Raw genomic sequence first — 22280 nt, forward strand, 5'->3', positions numbered from 1 at the left:
GTATTAAAGGTATGTTATATTATATAGTGAATAATGATGGTTATAAATGTTTAAAAATAAAGATATAATATAAGCTGTTGAATATTTAGATGTCCTTGAAGATGGCTGGAATAGCCGAAACGTTAGACTAATAAGAAATAAAGTGTTGAGACAGTATTGGATACAATTTGTGGTTTTATTTAATAGTTAATAAAGTTGTTAAACCAAATCCAAAGAGGTACATATCTAAAATATGTAATCCTGAGTTTTGTAGAATTTTAAGATGATTTTCTATTGTCTTTGCAACACCAAAAAGATCTAATTAAATTAACAAAAAAAATCAATTGACATAACCAAAATTTGCTGCTATCTTAAATCTGCAACTCTGGTTGCAACACCATTCAATTCAAAACCATTCAAACACAAAAATTTTCATATACACCACACTTTGGGATAGCAACAACAAAATGATAGTATAAATAAAGAGCCAAGGTGAGAAAAAATGGCACTTACCAACTCCTTCATTGCGGGAGTGGAGCAGCTCAGTAAGTGGTGCCGTCGCCCCCTCTTGCTCGATCAGTTCGGCACCCTCTTTGTCCTGGGCCAGTTCACAGAGCACACCAGCAGCTACCCGCTGTATGTTCTCAATCTCATTAAAGAGAAGCTGGACGAAGATCGGAATGACCAGCTGACCCCTGATGATAGCTCTGTTGTGGCTCTCCCTGGCTAATATATGAAGAGCTCCAACAGTACCCTCCACTATTTCCTCCATTCTAACACCATCGGCATATATTCCACCTGATTGGGTTCCACCGCTTGTAACACTGGTTCGCTATAAAAGCAAATAAACAATGTATTATATCAGAAGAATGTTTCTGAGAATAAAATAAAAGGAAATTTGTTTTGGAACATCAAATGTGTACATTAATTTTTTAAAAAATGCCCATCAAATTAAAGAATTTTAAAGACCGTAGACTTTAAAAGTATAATTTATTTATTCCATGGGTTTGCCATTCGAACTAGCTTCACTTCATTGTCTCAAACATGCTAACATGATGCCTTATTACTTTTGGACACCATAACCTCTAAGCCTTAGCATACCCTCATTAATAATAGAATAATTGACCTTCCAATTATGACATCTGCATAGACAAAGTACTTGTGTCATCTGATTAAAAATATTTCCATTTCTAAATAATCCAGTTCATTTATGGCTGCCTAAAAGCTAAGTTTAAAAGGATTGCAAGAGGATCTCTTTATGGAAACAACAATTGTTAACTACTCTTTTAGTACCAAAAGCTCATTTTGTAAATTGACAAGCTATACAGTTTGGACAATTTACCCAACAACACATATCTATCATTGTCGACACAATGTGCATTAGCTTCAACAGTAATATTCTGGCTAGAAGAATATTCTAGTTTCATTGTTTCATCTTAAATCTTCCAGTTCTTTTATTTTGTGAATTTTATAATTGGATTTTTTAAGCTTGTTTTTTTAACAGTTTTCCAGCATCAGAGTATTCACTTAACCAATATGTCTGACTAACCATCTAGGTCCTTTTTTTTTTACTTTTCTTTACTGCCTGTGCTCACTCTTGACTAACCAAAAATTTCTGAGGGATTTATCTGCAAGTCATGCACATTTATATGTACCAACTTTTAAATTTTTCTAACCAAATTTGTATGCATCATTTCTTCTGCTAGTATATTTTTTACTTCTTCTTAATCCAAATTAGTATATATCAGAGGAGGCCAACTTTTCTGTATAGAAGATCTACTTTTATCATATAAGTGTGTCACGATAGACTTGTTGTCATAGGTGTAGTCTAAAAATTTTTAGATCAACTGCAATGAATAGGTTGTATTTGTTCGTAAATATGAAAAACGATGTTGTTATAAACCTGCACGGTAAGGCTTATTTTTGCCAGGAAAATGTATCATTATCATAAAAGAATATATGACTTATGAATGGAATCTGGTCCGGGTGTGGTAAAAAAAAACTCAAATAGTAGATAATTATACTATTTGAGTTTTTTTTTTACCGCACCCGGACCATATTCCATTCATCTGTACACACGGTCAATCAATAATCTTCCAATATATGACTTACTTTTGGCAAAAACTCACATCCAGGGGAATTAAAAAAACATGGATAATTAATAATTTTTGATCCAAATGAAATATGTCAGAAATTATTGCTTAAGAGTTTTGTTTACAACAATCGGTTTAAAGTCCATGGTACACAGAATTCAACCACGGACATTGTGAGCAATCGACGATCGACCCAAATTGGGATCAAGATTCAACTTGCGGGCCACCCCTAGTATATATCATTCATTTTGCTGGAATGTTTCTTACTCTGACTGTCACAAACTGTTTTTTGTTTCCCTTTTCTTCTCAGAGCTAAGTTTAATTTACATCAGATCCTCTTCATAACCTCTCATCTCTGGGTATTAAAATATCTACTTCATAATAACACATAATTTATCTGGTTCACTGAAGTGCAACTAGACGAATAAGTTTGTTCTTATGGAATGTCAATATAGACAGAGAAGCTGCAAAATTAATCATTCTCATTTGCTGAATTGTGCAAGTTGTATTTTATGATTGTGGGCATTGATTCAACTTCATTCTCCAGTTTAAAATTTTGCAAGTACTAATACACACAAAATATATAAATTATAAATACAAAAATGAATAATTATTATGAAAAACAAAACATGCACTATGGTTATTGGTCCACCATACCCTTTGAGTATCCTGGAAAGCACGCATGAGAAGCCTGATGAGGTGGTGTATAGCACCATGATCTCTGAGAGGTGCATGATTGGCCTGGCAAAGAGCGAGGTTCCTTATCAGTCCAATCACGGCTTTCACTAACGGCCAACGTGATGGTGGGTGTAACAATTTAACAATAACCTGAAGACCGTAGTTGAGCCGAACAGCATTTTGTGCCATTTCGCTGTCAGGGTGTCTAGATGTCAAATGTCTCAGTGCACATACCTACAGAAATCATAAGAGTCAAATAAACAAAATAAACTAAAACTTATAATGTATTACATTACCTGATGGATGTTGTAGATTAGTCCAACTGAAGATAAATGGAAAGATTTAAAGTATTGTCAACCAATTATCAATTTTTTATAATGAATCTTCTAATTAATACAGTATACTTGCAAAAACATAATAGATAAAAGAAATACAAAATCGGTTTGAGTTAAGTTCATTTAAGATAACACAGCTGAAATTTTGAATTGTAGACCAAATATTTTTATTTCCGATAAAGGTAGCTTAGAGGAAAAAAAACACAAGTATATTTTCATAAATGCAAAATTTAATTTCCAGTAACTCCAAAAACACTGACATACAGAACAACTGTATGAAAAAGCAACATAAAAACTTTCAATAAAACAATAAGAAATGTAACAGCACTGAATCATAAACCCTAACTGACTGGTGGATAATGGTTGAAGAGCCACGGGATCTTGAAAGATATTAGAGTAAAAATTATATAAATACAGCAGACTCTCACTAATCTGAAACAATTAAAATTAAGGGGGGTCAAATTAGTGAAAAATTCGGTTCACTAGGCAGGGAAAAAAGGTCATTTCATCAATAACAAATCTATTTATCATTAATACAATTTCATAATGAAGATTAATTTAGTGAAAAGGTTAATTATATCCGCAGATAAAGAAACTGAGAAAATAAACATGCTTCCAAAATTCAATACATAGCTTGAATTTTATTTTAAATAAAACAAATTTAACAACAGTTAAACTTCAAATTGGGAGTTGTAAGTTTACAAAGTTATTTATTGGACACTGATATTAAATAAAATAATATTATATTTACGTACTTAAAAAATATACAATTATTTTTTACAAATGTGAATTATTTACACAATTCATAAATATCTAACTATGAACAGAATTTCCATCGAACATCTATCAACAGAATTTTATGAAACTTGTTTTATTTTTCGTAATCCTTTCTAAAATATTCAAATATTCGTTTATAAAATAATCTAAAGTTTCCAGGTTTTTTTTATTTTCCAAATTTCGACTGATCAAACAAAATTTACTCGAGACAATACTAATTTTTACCCAAGACATACATCAAATTCAGGTTTCCAGGTTTTTTATCTAGGTTTCCAGGTTTTTTTCTAATTCTTTGGCGTTTATCAGAAAAAAAAATTCCCTGACTTTTCTAGGTATAGACATCCTGAATGTACTACATATAAAATCAAATCTTCAATATTTTTTTTTAAAGGGTAGTTCAGATTACCGAAAGTCCACAGTACACATGAGAAACCTTTGACTAATAAATTTAATATTTTGGGTATTACTGATTAATATTGTTAATTTATTAATATTTATAATAATAATATTAATGAATTAATAATTGAGCAATAGAAGTAAATAGCTCATACCCTCCCTCTCTCTCTTCAGCTTGAAGAAATAATATATCATTAAAAATTCTATTAATTCTCAACTAAAACTAAACAGACCTTTAAGAAACGAGTTACACTTAGCAGCTGTTGGGTGCTTCATCCTACCCTTCTATTAATTCTCTTATTTCTCAATTGAATAAGAATTCCAATAGAAAAGGGAAAAAAATTGTGTAACTGAAAATCCTAACCATCAAAAATTTAAAGAATATGTTTCAAGATGAAGATAGTATGCTAAAGTTGTACTTACAGCTGGTTCTGTAATTTCTTCCCTGTCTCCGGCAGTCACAATAGTCCTGACGAGAGCGTCTACGCCACCAACTTGGCAAACTGTGACCTTGTTTCTCTGGTTATTGCAAGTCAGATTGGAAAGAATCCCAGCAGCGCACGTGACCATGTTGACATCTGCAGAACCTAGCAACTGGACGAGGGACTGCAAGAGGCCTTCGAGGCCATCTACTTTGGTACCTGCATCAGAGAGGTTCCTCAAGGTCCACAAGCAATTTTGGACCAATCGTTGCGATGGGTGACCCAGATGCATAGCTAATGCTTGCATACCTCCAGCTTCGACAATAGCAGGTTTGTTGCTCGAACAAACAGACAAAACTAGAAACAGAAATAATTTTAAAAACAGGAAATGAGTTTTACGAAATGTTTTCATATAGTGAATATGACTGTAAATTATAGATAAAAGGTATTATTATCAAGGAATGTTCAACGATAAATAAGATTTTCATCTAATCTGTTTAAATAAATCACTATGAGCATCCTTGTCAACAGAAGATACTGATAGTTCCTCCCATGGAGCTTGATTGATTTCAAGAACATGGATAATCAATAATTTTGAATCCAACATTTCTTTCAGAGCTACGATCTATCACACTTTATTTATTATTCCGATTCGATTCACTCTTAACTGGAAGAAAATTGATTTCGCGATGTCGGCTGGCTGAGAATTCATAAACTTAACAATTATACTTACAAGATATTAGCAATCAATTATAAATTTTTAGATGAAACAGACACTTAATTATTGATATTTTATTAATGGATTAATTTTACCTTTTAGAACACGAGATGTAGTCCAGAGTAACTTTTCATAATCATAACTCCTCATAATTCTGACAAGCTCGATGGGCCCTTGAGAAGCAAGAATAATTAGTTTGCTCTCTTGGTTTCCATAAGCAAGGATTTGAAGACAATCTGTAACGATTGCCAAAAATTTGACATTGTTCCTCTGAAGAAGTGCGACCATTTTCTGTAAACCACCAGCAAGACGAACGGCCATTTTACTTCCTTCTTGATGGAGTAAAAGATTGTGGAGTGTTGTGATCGCATAGAACAATACTGATTCAACTGGAGAGCTGAAAAATTATTAATATGGAATCAGGCATAAGAATATTATATTCTTAAGAAAACATATACATTTAGAAAAAATATCATTTGAATGATGAGAGTGCAAATGATACAAACCTTAAAAGTTTCACAAGCGCAGGAATACCACCACTTTTGAAAATAGCCAAGAGACCCTGCCTGTGATGAGACAAATTATGTAATGTTCCTACAGCCCCTTTGGTCGTTTCCAGGTCATTACTATTCGAAATAGCTCTCACTAAGGCAATAACCATCTAAGAAAAAAAACAGAAATCATTAATAACTAATGGTACCACTAATATATACTAACAAAATATTTCCACTTTTTTGGGGGAGAAGGGGGGGGCTCAAGTCCTCCACATTTGAGGACCTATACAGCCCCCGAGTGGAAATGTCAAGATTCATTTCTCAAATCCGTCAAGAAATAAATATTGACTAGCTCAGGTGGGAATCGAACCCACAACCTTCTGAACCAAGCGCTCTGGGACCCTCGCCCCCGCCTGCTCAGCTATCAGGTTCTCATTTTTCCACTTGCTCATTATAAGGACAAATCCAAATTCAAATAGAAAGCTGATATAAAAGATACTTTAAAGTATAGTAAAGAAAAATACATAAATATATAAGAAATGTCCACTTTGTCTTAATTTGAAACATTTATTACACAACAGATATAGCATAAATGCTAATATTTGAATCTGTCTTTTATCTTAAAATGTCCTTCCCTTCAAAATCACAAAATATCATCTATAATTTAAAAAATAAAATTATAAGTCTTATTAACATTAGGAATTTAAATACCTGAGAGTTATTCATAATGGCATGTCTTGAAGCTTCTTTCTTTGACAACTGGTGCACCATCATCGCAGCCTGTGACACAACTACCTGGTCCTCATCATTCATAAGTTTCACCAATTCAGGAATAGCCCGAGTGGCTAGGTCAGCATCATCCTAAAAAGAAAATTACTTTAAGAATTATTGTCATAAATTTAGAAAAGAGTAGTTAAGTAGAAAAAGATTCAAGTCAAGCCAAAATTACTGCTGTCGTTTCTATATGCTAAAGGAGTAAGGAGGAATGTAGTATGAACGTTTAATTAAAATAGACTATTCTATAACCGGTCAAGTCCATTATCAAATCATTAATTTTTCAATGACAGTTTCACATTAGATTACCAAGAGGTAAAATAACTTCTTCCAAAATTAGTTAATTAACATGTAATTTAATAGTTTTAGGAAGAAAGCCTCATTTACAGTCATACTTTTTTGCTCTCACCTTTAATTACTTCAATTTAAGTTTGTTTAAGTAAAAAAAAAGTGATAAACTTTAATTGTTTAACCTGATGTCGAATTAATAATAACTTCATTAGTCTTTTAAAATAAATATCAAGTTATCTAAAGCAAATCAGGAATTTCATTACTACTGTAAAATGAACCCAACTTTAATCCTATAAATCAAACTTCAGATACAGTGAACTGCGGTATACAGAAAATGTGTTAATCTTAGTGTAATAAATCTCCGGGGGTTTTGGAAAATATAAAAGAATTATTTCTTTAACTCAGAAAAATACTAAGATATAAAATTATAATATTTGTTTGATTTTTAAAAATAAAATAACTTATTACCTGATAATTTATTAGATTAACCACAGCATGCTTAAGCATCTGGCTTGGTTCAGTGAGACGTTGAACAGCAGTTGCTTGACTTGTGTCAAATTGTGTTGATGGGATTTCAATTCCTTCTTCTAAAGTTTCAGGAAACATGGCTGCTCTAACCCTCTGAGATCTAGTTTGAGCCAGCTGTTGGTTCATTTCTGTATTGGGAAATGAGATCTTCAAATTTCAATGAAAACAAAATAAATAAAGCAATAAATGGATAGCTTGAAGTAACTCTATTTGAGATCAAGAGTTTAAGAATCAGAAAAAACAAATTATTAATAACTCAACTCATCCCTAGGACGGCCAATATTATTGAACATGTTGTGTATATCCTACGTGTCAAAATTAAAGTTACCATATACCCATTAGGCGGGTGACATGTTAACAAAATTAGATATTCATCCAATTGCTATGTACTGTCTCAGGGTTTAGTCGAGATGCCAGGATAATCGCTGAAGGTAATTATCCAAAAATAAGTTAATTAATTCATTTATATTGAGTCCTACATAACTATTATTATATTTGGATTCTTTTCCAAAGGCTTCTCATGTGTTTGCCAATTTACCAATTGGTAAACACATAGGAAAACACATACCTTTATATTTATAAAATGTTGTTACCATTAATTATACAATATAATAAGGGGTGGTATTGTGTAATATAGTAGTAATTAAACTACATAAAGGAACTAAGTTTTTATTTACAATGATGTTATTAAAATGATTGAAATGATTTAGATAACTGGTTTGCCATAAAATATTGAATTACATTATGAATTGTTACCTAATATATCTTAATAGCTTCTGCTTTGGATAGTTCATGTTGTGGATGTGTCTTTGCTGTGAGTGCTGTTGTACCCATCGGTGACATCTAATCGGTGAACTTCTATTTCTGAAGAGCCCTTCTTAGGACTCCTCCAAGTCCATGCTCTTCTCTAGCCGGTCTTCTTACTTCTGCGTCTTCGTCTTCAATCCCCTTTTCTCCAGGTCTAGTTGTCCTACCCCTTTTCTCCCACCTCCCCTTAGAGGCGTTACCTTTTTATGAATGTAATTCCTCATTGGCCATAGGTGACAGAACGCCCCCTAGGTGTTCGTCCCCCCCTAGGCCCGAGAGGGGGTGGGAAAGTTTGACATGTTTAAGAAGGGTTTGTACCTGTTTAATTGGCTTTTGATCCTTCGGCAAAAACTGTGGTATAAATATCTTAAAAGCTCTTATACGGGACCCCTGAGGCAAATAAACATAGGTGTGTTTGTATATACACAGGGCCACTGTGAAAGGTCACTTGAAAAATATCCTACCTTGGCCAGGTATCGCAACATATGGTGAAAAACCTTAATACTATAAAGAATCATTAAAATGTCAATACAAATCACAATAATACTGACCATTTACAGGGTGATGCGACTTCCCTGAAAGAAGTTCCAGAAAAAAAAAGCTAATAATATTATAGTTAGGGATAGGATTTTTATGTTTTCACATATTTTTACCTGACCATGATATCTGCGATTCCTTACAAACTAAAGATGTTTCAAGATATTTCTGGCTAAAAGAACCCATTTATATTTTACATATTTTAAAATATTTGGCCTTTTTTACATATTTTGTTGTAAATCACATATTTTCTGAAATATTTGTTATTTTTAACATATTCTTCGCAGCAACTACATAAAATTCAAAAGAACGCAAGATAGTTAAAGGTGAAATTTATCATTTATCATAAATAGTGCATAAAAAATCTATGTCTTCTTTGAACACAAATTAAATGCAGTGACAATAATAAACTTTCACACAGAATTACATTGAGAATTCCACAGAATCAATATAAAGAGCAAGGGTCTTATTCCTGTGGCATTTACCTAGAATTTGTTTGTTTACTCTTTAATCCATTTCTCTGTTTCTTTCTTCCCTCCTCAGATTCCACAGGTACCAATACTATGTATTTAGATTTGTGCCGAGAATTTGTCAAAAAAATGGGCAGACATTCCTATTTACAAAATTAGCAATCCGGACTTAAAAACCTTTCTTGAGAAATACACATGCCGAGTAATGCCATATGAAAGCATTTTAAGAAAAAATTATATACGAGGAGACTTTAACGGAAATTCAGAAAGCAATTTCGGAAGGGCCGATTTGGATTTCTGGGGACGAGAGTACGGATATGGAGGGCGTTATATTGGAAACATAATCGTTGGCAGACTAAGTGTCGAATCACCTTCAAAATCCTATTTGCTGAATTGTGAAATCCTCGAAAAATGTAACCATGAAACGATTGCAAGATTTGTCAACCAATCTACGACTGTTCTTTGGCCTATGGGCATCACCCATGGTAAAGTTGTGTTGTTTTTGTCAGATGCGGCACCTTACATGAATAAAGCAGGTAATGCCCTTAAAGTTCTTTATCCTAACATAGTTCATTTGACCTGCCTGGCAAATACATTTCATGTCCAAATGTAGATAAAGTAAAAAAAAAATTTTGAAGGGTCCCAGTCGTATTACTATTTTTAAAGAAACACATCCTGACTTAGCTTTACCACTGGAACACGATGAGGCACCTGGCTTGATGGAGCCCAATATTATTGTTTAAATTTTTAAAAAAATAAATACATAATATCAAAACTTAATGTTGATGCCACTGCAGTAGAGAAAGCGAACAACTTGTTAACAATTAACTCAATAAAGACTGATTTGGTTACATATGTGCAAACGTGTTATTTTTATCCAACACAATTACAAAATTAGAAGAAAAGGAGCTTCCACTGACGCAAAATTTAAAGACTGTGAACGAAGCAATAGAAAGGCTGGAAAATATTGGTGGTGAAAATGGAGAAGTCATAAAGAAAAAAGTACAGGATGTATTAAAAAATCATTCAGTCCATCGGAACCATTCTCCTCAGAACAAATGGTGACAATGCCGCCTAGGTGATGCAGAATACCGAACTAGATGCAATGGAAATAGCTTAATTTAAGTATGCCCCTATAACATCAGTAGATGTTGAAAGATTTTTTAGCCGGTACAAGTCCATTCTGCGGTCAAACCGACGAAGATTTTTATTTGAAAATTTAAAAATGCATTTAATCTGCAATAATTTTGTAACCAATCCTGCTGAATAATTGATTCCTTCCAAAATTTTAAATATTTTTCTAAAGTTTTTTTCTTTTTAATATGGATTATTCTTTATTTCCGTTTATAATTCATTCTGAGTAATTGCTAATCAATTAGTTTAATTACAATTACTAATTAATGTCTTATTATTGAACAGCTGTTTTCTCATTTCTCAAGTTCATTTTTTTGTACATATTTTAACATAATTTCTTTAAAATATTATTCATATAATATATAATAAATTATGTATCTTTTTTTAAGTTATGAAGTTACTAATTAATTAGTAATTTATATTGTTGAATAATATAAAATTTATAAATACATATTATTTACATATTTTTTTTTAATATTTGACAATTTATTAGCACATATTTATGTTCACATTTCGGATTTTTTAGCACATAAAAATCCTATCCCTAATTAACTAATAATTTATTTTAACAATTCGAGAAGACTTATGAATAACAAGTTCAAACAAAAGTCTAAAATATTATAATAACTATTCAAGTTATTTCAATGATATTATCAATTCCTAACTCACCGTCCACTTGTTCCTGTGTGAAACCCTGAAATCCTTGATCGAGATCCAACATAAGGGTGTCACCATCAAGATCCTCTTCCTTCCCTGAGAGAGAAGGTGCTTGTGTATTAGAACCGGAATGAATTCCAGAATCTAAATAGCAGCTTTGCTGCCACAGTAGGGTTTGCTGATCTTTGACGGAAGAACCCATTGGCAGGTCTCCGTAGTTGCTATGTGACACTGAAAATAAAATTAGCAGTATACAGTTAATACAACTAGATAACAAAATAAATTGTATAAATGTCAAACAATTCATCAACATTGAATTATTAAAACTTTCTTTTTTAATTCTTTGATTAGGCGCTAAAAATAAGGAATATTTATTTAAATCAAATTAATTATTCTATTTATTTTACTTAAACCTCTAAGTTTAGGTTTTGTGAGAAAGCAGAGAAGGGTGAGCTTCACTGTTCTGATAGTGGCAATTGGTGCACAGGGCTTGAAATTCTGGCAGTAGGTAAGCTAATACGGCAAACGGTAGGTTTTCCCAATCAAAAAACATCAGAGAAGAACTTTTCTTTGTCTTGATTTTCAGTCTGAAAATTCTAGCAACTACAATCTTTCCTTATTCCCTTCAGTTTTGTAAAACTCATTTCCTATTTTTTCTATAAAATGTTATAAATTGATGTGCTCTGTACGGATGGTCTCAATTATTGTGGCTTTTGGAGTATTTGGGCCTAAATGAGAACTACACCTTTATTTTCTTGCTATAATGCCCAACATGAACTATTTGATTCCTTTATTACGGGATGCTGGATTATTTATTTTTCTAGTGGTTTTAAAACAATCATTGGATTGGTTACAAAGGCAAATTTTCAGAGAGCAGAGCAAAAGAACTTTTTTTGATGTGTTGGCCTTTCCAGTGAAGACGGATCAAGCTCTTGGAAGCTTATAAGGTAACTCTTAGCTATCAGTTACAACTGAACATCCCACATAGCTGTTCTTGAGCTTTGATACATGGGTTTAAAAGATCCTATAATTCTTATATTCATATAATAATAGCAAAAAGATTGAATTTCTTCAGAAAATAACATTTGTTCGGAGGTAGACGCAATAGATTTATTAACAGGATAAACTATAATTAAAAAGACCTAACAATAAGTTGATCTTAATAAAAAACTGGAAACATAGGTTTTTGTACAACTGATATAAATTCTGTTTTGTTCTTTATGAATCTGTTTTTAGTTTGTTCTTTTTTGAATTCTGTTTTTAGTTTGTTCTTTTATGAATTCTATTTTTAGTTAGATCTTAATTTGAGAACAAATCAAATTATATTAAGTTGTTAAAAAAATAAACAATGAAAACTAATTTTTTTGTGGTCAATTAGAATAAATAATAAAATCTTATACATATTATGTTGAATGATTCTTATATAAATGTCAACAATAATCAATCTTCTTGCCGATGTTTGTTCATCAATGCAATAGCTATAAGCTACTTCCTAATAATTTAGTATTCGCTAAGATGTCTAAATGTGATTTCAGAACTTTATAACCTCAGAATAATTACCAAAGTAACCTTAGAGTTTTAGTTACCAGAATAATTTAAGGAGTTTAAGGTACTGGGTGAAAGTACACTGTTTAAAACCAGTTGAAAAAGTTTTCTAATTGAGATTTCTGTCGTGAAGACAAGGAAGGTTAGGAAGAACTTATTCTCTCAAAGATAATATCTACCAACTTAGGATCTAGGATACTTCCATTGGTTAGCTACCTGGTGGTGGAGAGGGAGTACCAAAATATCATTACATAAAAAATTAAGACTATGGATATGAGAATCTTTCTCTTCCATATCTCTAAATAGTAACTAATCACATAACCTTCTCGGAAATCCGGCCCAATTTTATTTAAAAACAAAATAAAATAAACTTACATGACCAATAAGCTTTAAAAAATACATTTCTGGGCATGTTAAATTACCTGAATAATGTATCCCAATAAAATCATAATTTTTTTTACATATTATCTTATAGCTACTGTATTTCACACCAAATTTTAATCAAAATTCAACTATACAAATATAATAAAATGTCACAAAGCTCAAACAGCTACAGATAAATTATTTAATTTTAATAGGTTTTATTTAAATACTTTTTTAATTGAATAATGTTTCTAAGTTTATGAGTGGTAAACAAAATACAACATTAAAAATTAAGCAAACATAAAAATTCTATAATAATAATGAAAATTTTATTATTTACCAGTAAAGATATGAGAACATATTACTTTCAAAAATAATGGGAAAAATTCAGAACCAAACTGTAAAAATTGAATTTTTATTCTATTGTTAGAACCATGACTCATCGGTAAGCTCCATTCAAAGACTAACTAATTCACTGAAGTATCAAGTAAGTCTTATTAGCAGTTATTTATTCTAAAATGCAGACTATTGTTTTGTTAAGCAATAAAATATTAATGTTATACAGTTATAAAAGCCAATGAGTAGATTACTCATTAGAATGATAATTGGCTGGTTACTGAAAGAGGAGAAGTTTCAGAGATCATGACATGGAAAATAGTAAATTAAAAAAAGTCCAGTAAAACAACCCATGTTTTGGGTTTGATACTTGATACAGAAACACTATTTCATGATCAACTTGTTAATCAGAGATCGCAATTTTCAGTAACAAAGGGAATCCCTAACCAAGTCCCACCATGTAGCCTACTTTACAGAGGATCTCCTGACTTATCTTCCACCATAGCCCAGTTGAAAATTAGGACCCTAAGTTGAATATCCTGAGTCTTACCCACTTAGCCATCCTCTGTGTTAAAAATATAAATAAATATTTATCATATTCTATACAAGTGAAATTGCCATGACATATGCTTTTTAGTTCTTTCTCCTGGAGCTATAAATATGCCTTTCTTCACAATCTAGTTAAGATTTGAAAAATTTTTTGGTCAGTGGAAAAACATTCTTCTCTTAAGTTGATTCTAATATGTTAAAAAATTAACCCAATTCTTTATTTACACATACATAAAAGACTGGCACAACACCTCACTGCCATAGAGCTCTGTCTGGTGCTATAGCAGTCCAGTTTCGGGTGTTCAGAAAGGCTCTTGCACCTACTTGCACACCATCCAACCTTTTAGTTCGGGGCCACCTACTTTTCTTATTCGGTGAAGTTATTCTCAGTTGTAACTTTTTTCGGGATCTCAGGTTCAAACATGAAGGGATATATAAGTCCAACGCAGCCTCCCCAGCTTGATAAATCAAATTATGTCGACATCTTAATACTGATCATATAATTATTGGTTTTACTTTTCCACCAAACTTCTCCCTCCTTGTTTTCTTCAACCTTGGTGGTAGGCTATGGTTCAGATACAAAGGTGAAGATTGAATCTACAGTGATTATAAATGATATCTTAATGGGCAGGTTATCATCTAAACTACCAGATTAAAAAGAAACATAATTTTTATTTTCTTACTTTAAAAACCGATCCAAGCCTAAACATTGAGTATATATCAGAATTTTGTTTGATTTATTCTTTACAATGCCATTGGAATATAATTCCCTTCTGTATTGTTCAGAAAAGATTTGTGGTATTCACACATCTTCATTTTTTAAATTAAAGTAAACAGATCCACAGAATATTTTTTAAAATTTGAACTTAAAATTTTAATAAATAAAAATACTCACTGGAAGTTCGATTTTGGTAGCTCATTTCTGTAACTTTACTGCTACTCCTATCTTAAATGACCTGAAATGGAAAAAGAAACATAAATGCACAATATGAATCAAAGAGGCAGAAAAACATAATAATGTAAAATCATCATTTTAAGACAGTGGATCACAACTGTGATCTCCTGACATTAGGTGGGCAAAGAGAACCTAAGGGTGGGCCATAAGAGGTTCTGGCAACACATATTTCTGTGAGGATCTCTTATTGGATTTATTCTATAAATATTTTTTTTTAATCTTTGAGTATTATCTGAAAGGTTTAAACAGGTAATTGCAAGTTAAAAGTAACTAAAAATGCACTTTTTTGAAGTATTTTCATTTGGGGAGTGGACCCTTTCCACCTTATAGTATAAAGACTTCTAATGAGGTGTAGATAGTTGACCGTAGATTAATGATTGGAGAAGTTTGTCGGGGGGGTGCGGTCAACAAAGAACAACATAAATAAACAAAACCAAATAAATAAATATGGTTTTGTTTATTTATGTTGTTCTTTGCTGACCGCACCCCCCGACAAACTTCTCCAATTATAAAGACTTCTATAGGTTGAGAGCCACTACTTTAAAATATCAAACTCTGGTTATTTTATCATATATTATAAACAAAATATTAAGATATTTGAAAAAGAAAAATGTAGTTAGCTGAAAAGACTAACAAAACATATTGGCAATATTAGATAAAATTGTTGGTGTTAGTGACATCACAAAGATTAGTCAAGCCTTAGTGATTTCACTTATTAGTCATTAGTGATTAGTCAAATCACTAAGATTCTTAATGTAACTGCAAGATATTATATTATATAATTATAATATACATAATCAGAAAAAATAAATTAAACTTCTTGTTAAGGCCATATTTCCTTTAGTTTATGAATAAAAAAGACAAGAAACACCCATCTTTGAAAATAATAATTTATGGCAGAAAAAAATTGATTCAATTAAAATATAATATTAAAATTTCAACAGACAACAAACATAATATGTAAAAGATGAAAATGCATTTGAATTAGCATTGATAAGTTAAATAATTAATAACTATATCAGAATCACTTTGAAAAAATAAATATTGAAAGATAAATTGGGTTAAGTACATTTCTTGCAGCAAGTGCATAGATAGGGATTTTTGCCAAATATATTTTGTTGGTAGAGCAGCCACTTACTGTGATTTGAAGTAAATTCAATCGATTTTCTTCAAATTACTCCACAAACTCTACCGACAAAATAAATTTCAGAAATATTCCTATTCAAGCCCTTACCTCGAATATGCTTATATAAGACACATTTTTGTCCAAAATAAATAAAAAAGGTAGTAATTAGCAACATTTCTATCGATTTTACGGCATCTAACCTATCAGTTTCTACTGTTAATACACACTACCTTCTAATGAAGAATGAAGAAGGGAGGTATCCATTGTAATCAATGCTAATTCTAAAATAATGAAAATAACTATTTGGGTTTTAATTTTTACATGTAGCAATGGCATATAAAAAAAAGGAGTTGTGATATAATTAAATTCTAATATATCTCCAGTAATTTTAGAAACACAAAACATTAAAATAACAAATAGGGTCATATTTTGATGCTCTTAAAGGGAGGAGGGGCAATCACAGACTGATAAGTACTTATATAAACAAAATCCATAAGAACTGTAGTAGATATATAGTTTAATTTGTAAAAAAGAATAATAAAACAGTGATCAAACAACAAGATTGAACGATATTTTGCAATAAATATTCCGTATTTTAATGAAATTCATAATAAAATATTCTCAGGTAATCCATTTCAGGTATGCACCAGAATATGACCATTACAGATATTTTCCATATAAAGACATAAATTACAAATTGTATAACTAGATAATCAAGACTACTAAATTAAATAAATTCAGCAATATATAAGGCATACTTTGTTTGTAATAACTTCAATTTATTAGATGAGATTATATGAGCCCATTGGTAAATAAAATATGATAGTAATAATTGTCATATAATATACAACATATACCATTCAGTTGATGATTTGAACACAAACGGGAAGTAATTGATTATGAAAGTTCTCATAAGCCATTAATATACTTTGATATGTAGACACAACTGATTTAATGGTATTATTTTTCCCTTAAGAAAAACTGAAGAAGTTCACTAATAATAATAAACTAAAGTAATCAATCAATTGATATTTACAAAATCAAAAAACATAAAAATTATAATAACTGGAAGTGTTATCTTTACCTAAAAGGGAATGAAACAAAATTCAAATGGGAATTTTAAGAAATAGTAACTGGGAAAAGAACTATTAACTATTATTTATGAAAAATTTAGACTAAACTAAACAATAACATTAAGATAATGGAATTTGAAATGGACTGATAAGGTCAAAATAAACATTGTTTCAATAAGTAAATATACTTAATGCCAAGTGTCATTAAACCAATGACAACTGAGACACTTCATATTTACTAAACGTCTAAAACGAAAATGTAAACAGTATACAAAGCCAACAGCCTCGATATACTGGGGCAATTCAATTAGTGAAAATTAATTTACAATAAGAAAAAAATAACTTAAGAGAAAACTAGACATCGAAAAGTCAAAGAACTGATGACAGAAATGACAACTAAAATCTCATTTAAGTTTGAACGATAAAAAAGCATTCAAATAATATTAACAAGCAACTTACCTTGTTAATAAAGCCAAAAGATGGCTCAGCTACCTAAAAATTGAACCCACTCAGTAAATTCGAAATATTTTAAAAACACAAGTTAGTCGAAACTAGAGGTGCTTAGGGCGTATCGAAACATGGCGCGATCGATTTGAGTCATAGCCCACCCGAACCCTCTGCGCAGTACCGCATTCCACAGCAAACATTTCCCAGGGCCTAATCTACATCGGGTAGCAGCTAACCAGTACTAACATAAATAAAATAAAATAAAACACAAAGTAATAACATTACATTGAAAATAAACAAACATTAATAAAGAAAAAAAAAAAATTCTGATGAACGTTCATATTATTAATTATAAAAACATAACTCATGACAAGCTCCTTACACGACATGGACAATTTTTTGAATCGATGAATTTGTTTCACTATTGAAAGTTGGACTACTGAGAAGATGAATATTTTTTGTTCACGAGATAAGTAAAATCAGTTAACATGTAAGGAAAATAAACAATGCAGATAGAGACCTTCGTTTCTGATTCAATAAAACGAAAATTAAATATACAACACAAATTTATTAGGACTTTACAATATTTAAATGACTGTATAACAAGAGTACTGGAGTGAAATTTCTATATATTTTGGAGATGATAAAGACCAAGAATTAGCGAACTAGGCAAAAAAACAAATAAAATTACATATTATATATACATACATATGGGTGGATTGCCGGATTATTTCAAATTATGAAAATGGTCGGAGGTACGGTCTAAAGAAAACCAAAAATAGTTGTTGCCTTTGTTTTCTTTTGACCGAATTCCCGGACATCTTTATAATTTAAAATTATTTATTAATTAACGATTTAAATATTTCATATGACTACTGTGTAACCAGGCTTCGCAATCAAATAATAATTTACTTCATATGACCCCGTTAAATTATTCATTTTCCTACTAAAAATGAACAATTAACTGTAAATTAATTAAACTGACTGACTCAATTAATTATTGCCAACGTTTTTACAGTTATTTATCTATTGACATCTAGAGGTCATGAACTGATAGCTTATAAACTAACCAGTTATGTACATGAAATGAAAATAGCTAAATTTTACTCGGAAATAAATAGGAATTGTCCAATCAAACGGTGTTCGGGTGAAAAGTTTTGGGTTCCTAGCGATATACTTGTGTGCTAAACACGAATCTGAAGTAGTTCAACAAACTTTTATGGGGGGAGAGGAGGAAAATATGCGTATTCATTCAAAAACTACTATAAAAACAATTTTTGTTATGGTTTTTAGTTTATAACATAGAAAGCAAGCTCTCAAGTTAAGATAATCCTATATTAAAATAAATATGAGAAAATTATCAACATACTCATGTTCTTACAATTTTTTTAATAATGCGTGGTTTTAAATACCAGTGAAAATAACATATTTTCGGAAAATAGCATAAATCATTTTTACCTCATTTTAAATCGTTAATTATAATCTAATATTCAATGACTTAACTAATAGTTTAAAATCTATGTTGTACATTCTAGTCTACGTTGTTGTGAAGAAAAGCGATGTATTCACTGAAAGTAAACAAATCTTTATAACTCTCCATACTTATTTTTCCACTTGGTTGCTACACAATGAAACACGTTATCCAAGTGTTTTTTTTTTAAGATCATATCTTCACAAGTTACTACTTTTCCTTTATTTGTTATGTTTTCGACTACATTGTCCATTATCAAACATAATTCTAAACTTAAGCCCCTACCTCACCATCTCTGGCATATGGAGTGGCTATCATACAGGTTACTGACCATCCTAAGCAAGGTGGGAAGGTCAGATTTTGATTCCCTGGAGCCACCACTATATAAAAGTCAACCCATCCAAAACGGAAACAAACTTTTTTTTACTCCTATCCTGCTCATTTCAGACATACAGGAGGGAGGGTTAGCTAGGGGTGACCATTAACCATGGTGAGAGATCAAGTTTTCATTTCATTGGACCGTCACAGAAATGAAAAAAGTCAACAACCCCACTCAACGCCTCAACCTCCTGAACAAATGACGATATATATATATATGTGACACTTTTGGTTGGTTGATTTTAAGGAAAATGTTGCTGTAACATTCAAGCCATACACCTGCCATAAATATGAGATTTCAAGTTCGACTCATCATTTTTGAGCTAGGTTGTTCACACTAACTAACCATTTTGCGAGTTGTGATTATTTAGATTCAGAGAGCCTCAAAATACCTATTTCTGTAAAAAATTCTTATTCTAAATTTTTCAGGATCTCAAGACTTTCCCACAATACTTCTGGAAAATATTTTTTTCAACATTTCAGATGATTATTATTCAAATATTTTGTGATCTTACTAATATTCCTTGCTAGAGGTGTAATGTTCTAAACACTCATTTATTGTGAGGGGCCGATGTTACTAATTTGAGTTGAGGGTTTAGTGGCCTAATCTTGGGCTGTGCCAGTTCGTTTCTGTTAAGGGTCGTCATTTGTTCAGGAGGTTGAGGCGTTGAGTGGGGTTGTTGACTTTTTTCATTTCTCATTCAATTCATTCAAGTCAGCTTCCCTTATTTACTTTTGTTTTCTACTTTGTTACTTGCCACTCTCATTCAGTGAAAGTATCTGGATCCTGGTAAATAGATATTTCATAATTCATCAGTTACTGTTCCATCCACAGAGCATTGAGAGTAATGAACAAAGGTTAAAAGTTTTAGGAATAGAAGTGTAACATTGTTTGGTGCTTAGATATTAGTCTGTTTGGATGACTTGATCTGTTTATAATCTGACACCATAAAGTGTTTCGTATTTATGTGAATTTGGACCCCAATCTCAACTGAAAAGAGTCCGTGGTGGTTGGTTTATTTTGTTTATTCTTCAGTGATACTAGCGAATGACAGTAACTGGCCTCTGATCTAAATAAAGGAATAATATTTGAATAGTAGGTTATAAATTTATAACCTACAACAACCGAAATATAGTCCAGATGGGCTAATTCTTAACTTTTCATTTTGTAAATAAATAGATAAAATAAAATCAAAATTAATTTTAAAATTACTTACTTTTAGTGCTCTACAACTCTCTTGTATGGTTCTTGGTCTCTGCCAACGAATGTGCTCACTGCTATCTCCTTTGGTGCCATCTTTAATTATACATTTTGGGCCAGGCACATAATCGACACCTTCTAAGTATGCTACTTTGGTCTTCCTCTTCTAAGTGTTACATTTATTACTTTCTAAACATTTTATCTAGAGGGTCCCTAGAATTTATCTAGGGGTCTAGAAATCTGGTCCATTTTGATGATGTACCCACCTCAATGCGACCTCCATTGCTTGATGAGAGATCTTCTTAAAAGAGAGATTTTGATTATCATTTTGTTCTCCCTGTCTGCATTTGACCAACCAAAGTTGATCCATTGATTTCCTAGAGTGTTTTCCTCTTAAAACATTAAAGGGTTACTTCATCTGTTTATCTTGAGATCCAACATTCTTAGGTATATGCCAGGAAAGGTCATATAAGAATATTCTGTTAAGAAGTTTAAGGTACTTTAAAGGAAGATATTTTAAATTTTTGTTATTTAAGCCCTGTTAGACTACTTCAATGAGGATAAGCTGATATTAAAGACCACTTAATTGTGCATTGATTTACCAAATTTAATCAAAATAGTTTGAGCCATTTTCGAGAAAATCCTAAAAGTGTGTGTTTATGTAGAACAGAAACTGGGTGACTATCAAAGTGGTTTTCAGCCCAATAGGTCAACCATTGATCAAATCTACAGTTGAAAGGAGACCAGTGAGGAGATGAAAGAATATCAGCAGACTAGGTGGATGTTGTTTATTGATTTTTGGGCAGCCTATGTAGTTGTAGAGACTCAATTAATACAACGTACTATCTGCCAAGTTAAGTGTTGTGGGTTATTGAAACGATTTAGTGTGGAAAATGGCCTAAGAGGTGGGGGTCCAATAGCTCCTCTACTGTTTAACATCACTCTAGAAGCAATAGTTAATAGAATAGGAATAAATCAAGAAGTTACAGTGTTTACAAGGATGACCCAGATTCTAGCACTTACAAATGATATAGTCATCATGGGGAGATTCCTGCAGAGCATAACAACAGCCATAGAAACTCTTGGATTTAAAGGCAAAGAAGACTGGACTACATATTAACAAAAGCAATGAGCGAGGAATGAATGGCAAGTAGGTCGTACTAGAATATACTGGATAGTGTGTGTCCAGGTGTTAGACAGATGTGCTGAAGGAGGGATAGAGTGTAGCAGGGTCTTCAGTAACTGAAGATTTCTATATCTAAGCAGGCAACAGAAAAAGGTGCCATGTGGTTGTTGAGCAGGCCAAGTGCAGTTTCATGTGTCTGTTGTGCCGATAGAAGATGAAAAGTATTTCGGAGGACGATTTTTTAAAAATCCAGCTTTATACTACTTCATTGAGGATAAGACCTAGCTGATATTAAAGACCACTTAATTTATACATTGATTTACCAATTTAATCAAATTAGTTTGATCGGTTTTCGAGAAAATCCTATAAATGTGAGAAATCTATTACATATATATATTTCATCTTCTATCAGCACAACAGACACATGAAACTGCACTTGGCCTGCTCAACAACCACATGGCACCTTTTTCTGTTGCCTGCTTAGATATAGAAATCTTCAGTTACTGAAGACCCTGCTACACTCTATCCCTCCTTCAGCACATCTGTCTAACACCTGGACACACACTATCCAGTATATTCTAGTACGACCTACTTGCCATTCATTCCTCGCTCATTGCTTT

The 22280-nt window shown here is 31.7% G+C and overlaps 1 protein-coding gene across 8 annotated transcripts in view; it reads right to left on the reverse strand.

The window, feature by feature from the left end:
* Positions 1-22280, reverse strand: part of LOC106684890 (armadillo segment polarity protein) — a 40279-nt gene that overhangs the window by 14595 nt on the left and 3404 nt on the right. For 4 of the 8 annotated variants that reach the window (XR_001343755.3, XR_010843600.1, XM_014427209.3 and 1 more), the window contains exons 1-10: positions 17497-17698; positions 14779-14839; positions 11103-11321; positions 7426-7613; positions 6604-6753; positions 5905-6059; positions 5494-5795; positions 4682-5037; positions 2730-2984; positions 493-811 (exon numbers count right to left, since the gene is read on the reverse strand). Coding sequence is in view for 6 of the 8 variants with exons in the window: in XM_014427209.3 (XP_014282695.1) it covers positions 493-811; positions 2730-2984; positions 4682-5037; positions 5494-5795; positions 5905-6059; positions 6604-6753; positions 7426-7613; positions 11103-11321; positions 14779-14803 (1969 nt within the window). In the remaining 2 variants the exon portion in view is untranslated. Of the gene's footprint in view, positions 1-492; positions 812-2729; positions 2985-4681; positions 5038-5493; positions 5796-5904; positions 6060-6603; positions 6754-7425; positions 7614-11102; positions 11322-14778; positions 14840-17048; positions 17165-17496; positions 17699-18192; positions 18327-22280 lie in introns of those variants that run through there. The other 4 variants (XM_067047959.1, XM_067047961.1, XM_014427207.2 and 1 more) reach the window with 3 other exon arrangements.

The sequence above is a fragment of the Halyomorpha halys genome, unplaced genomic scaffold (assembly GCF_000696795.3).
Source record: "Halyomorpha halys isolate HHAL.00 unplaced genomic scaffold, Hhal_1.1 Scaffold626.1, whole genome shotgun sequence".
Lineage (NCBI taxonomy): Eukaryota > Metazoa > Arthropoda > Insecta > Hemiptera > Pentatomidae > Halyomorpha > Halyomorpha halys.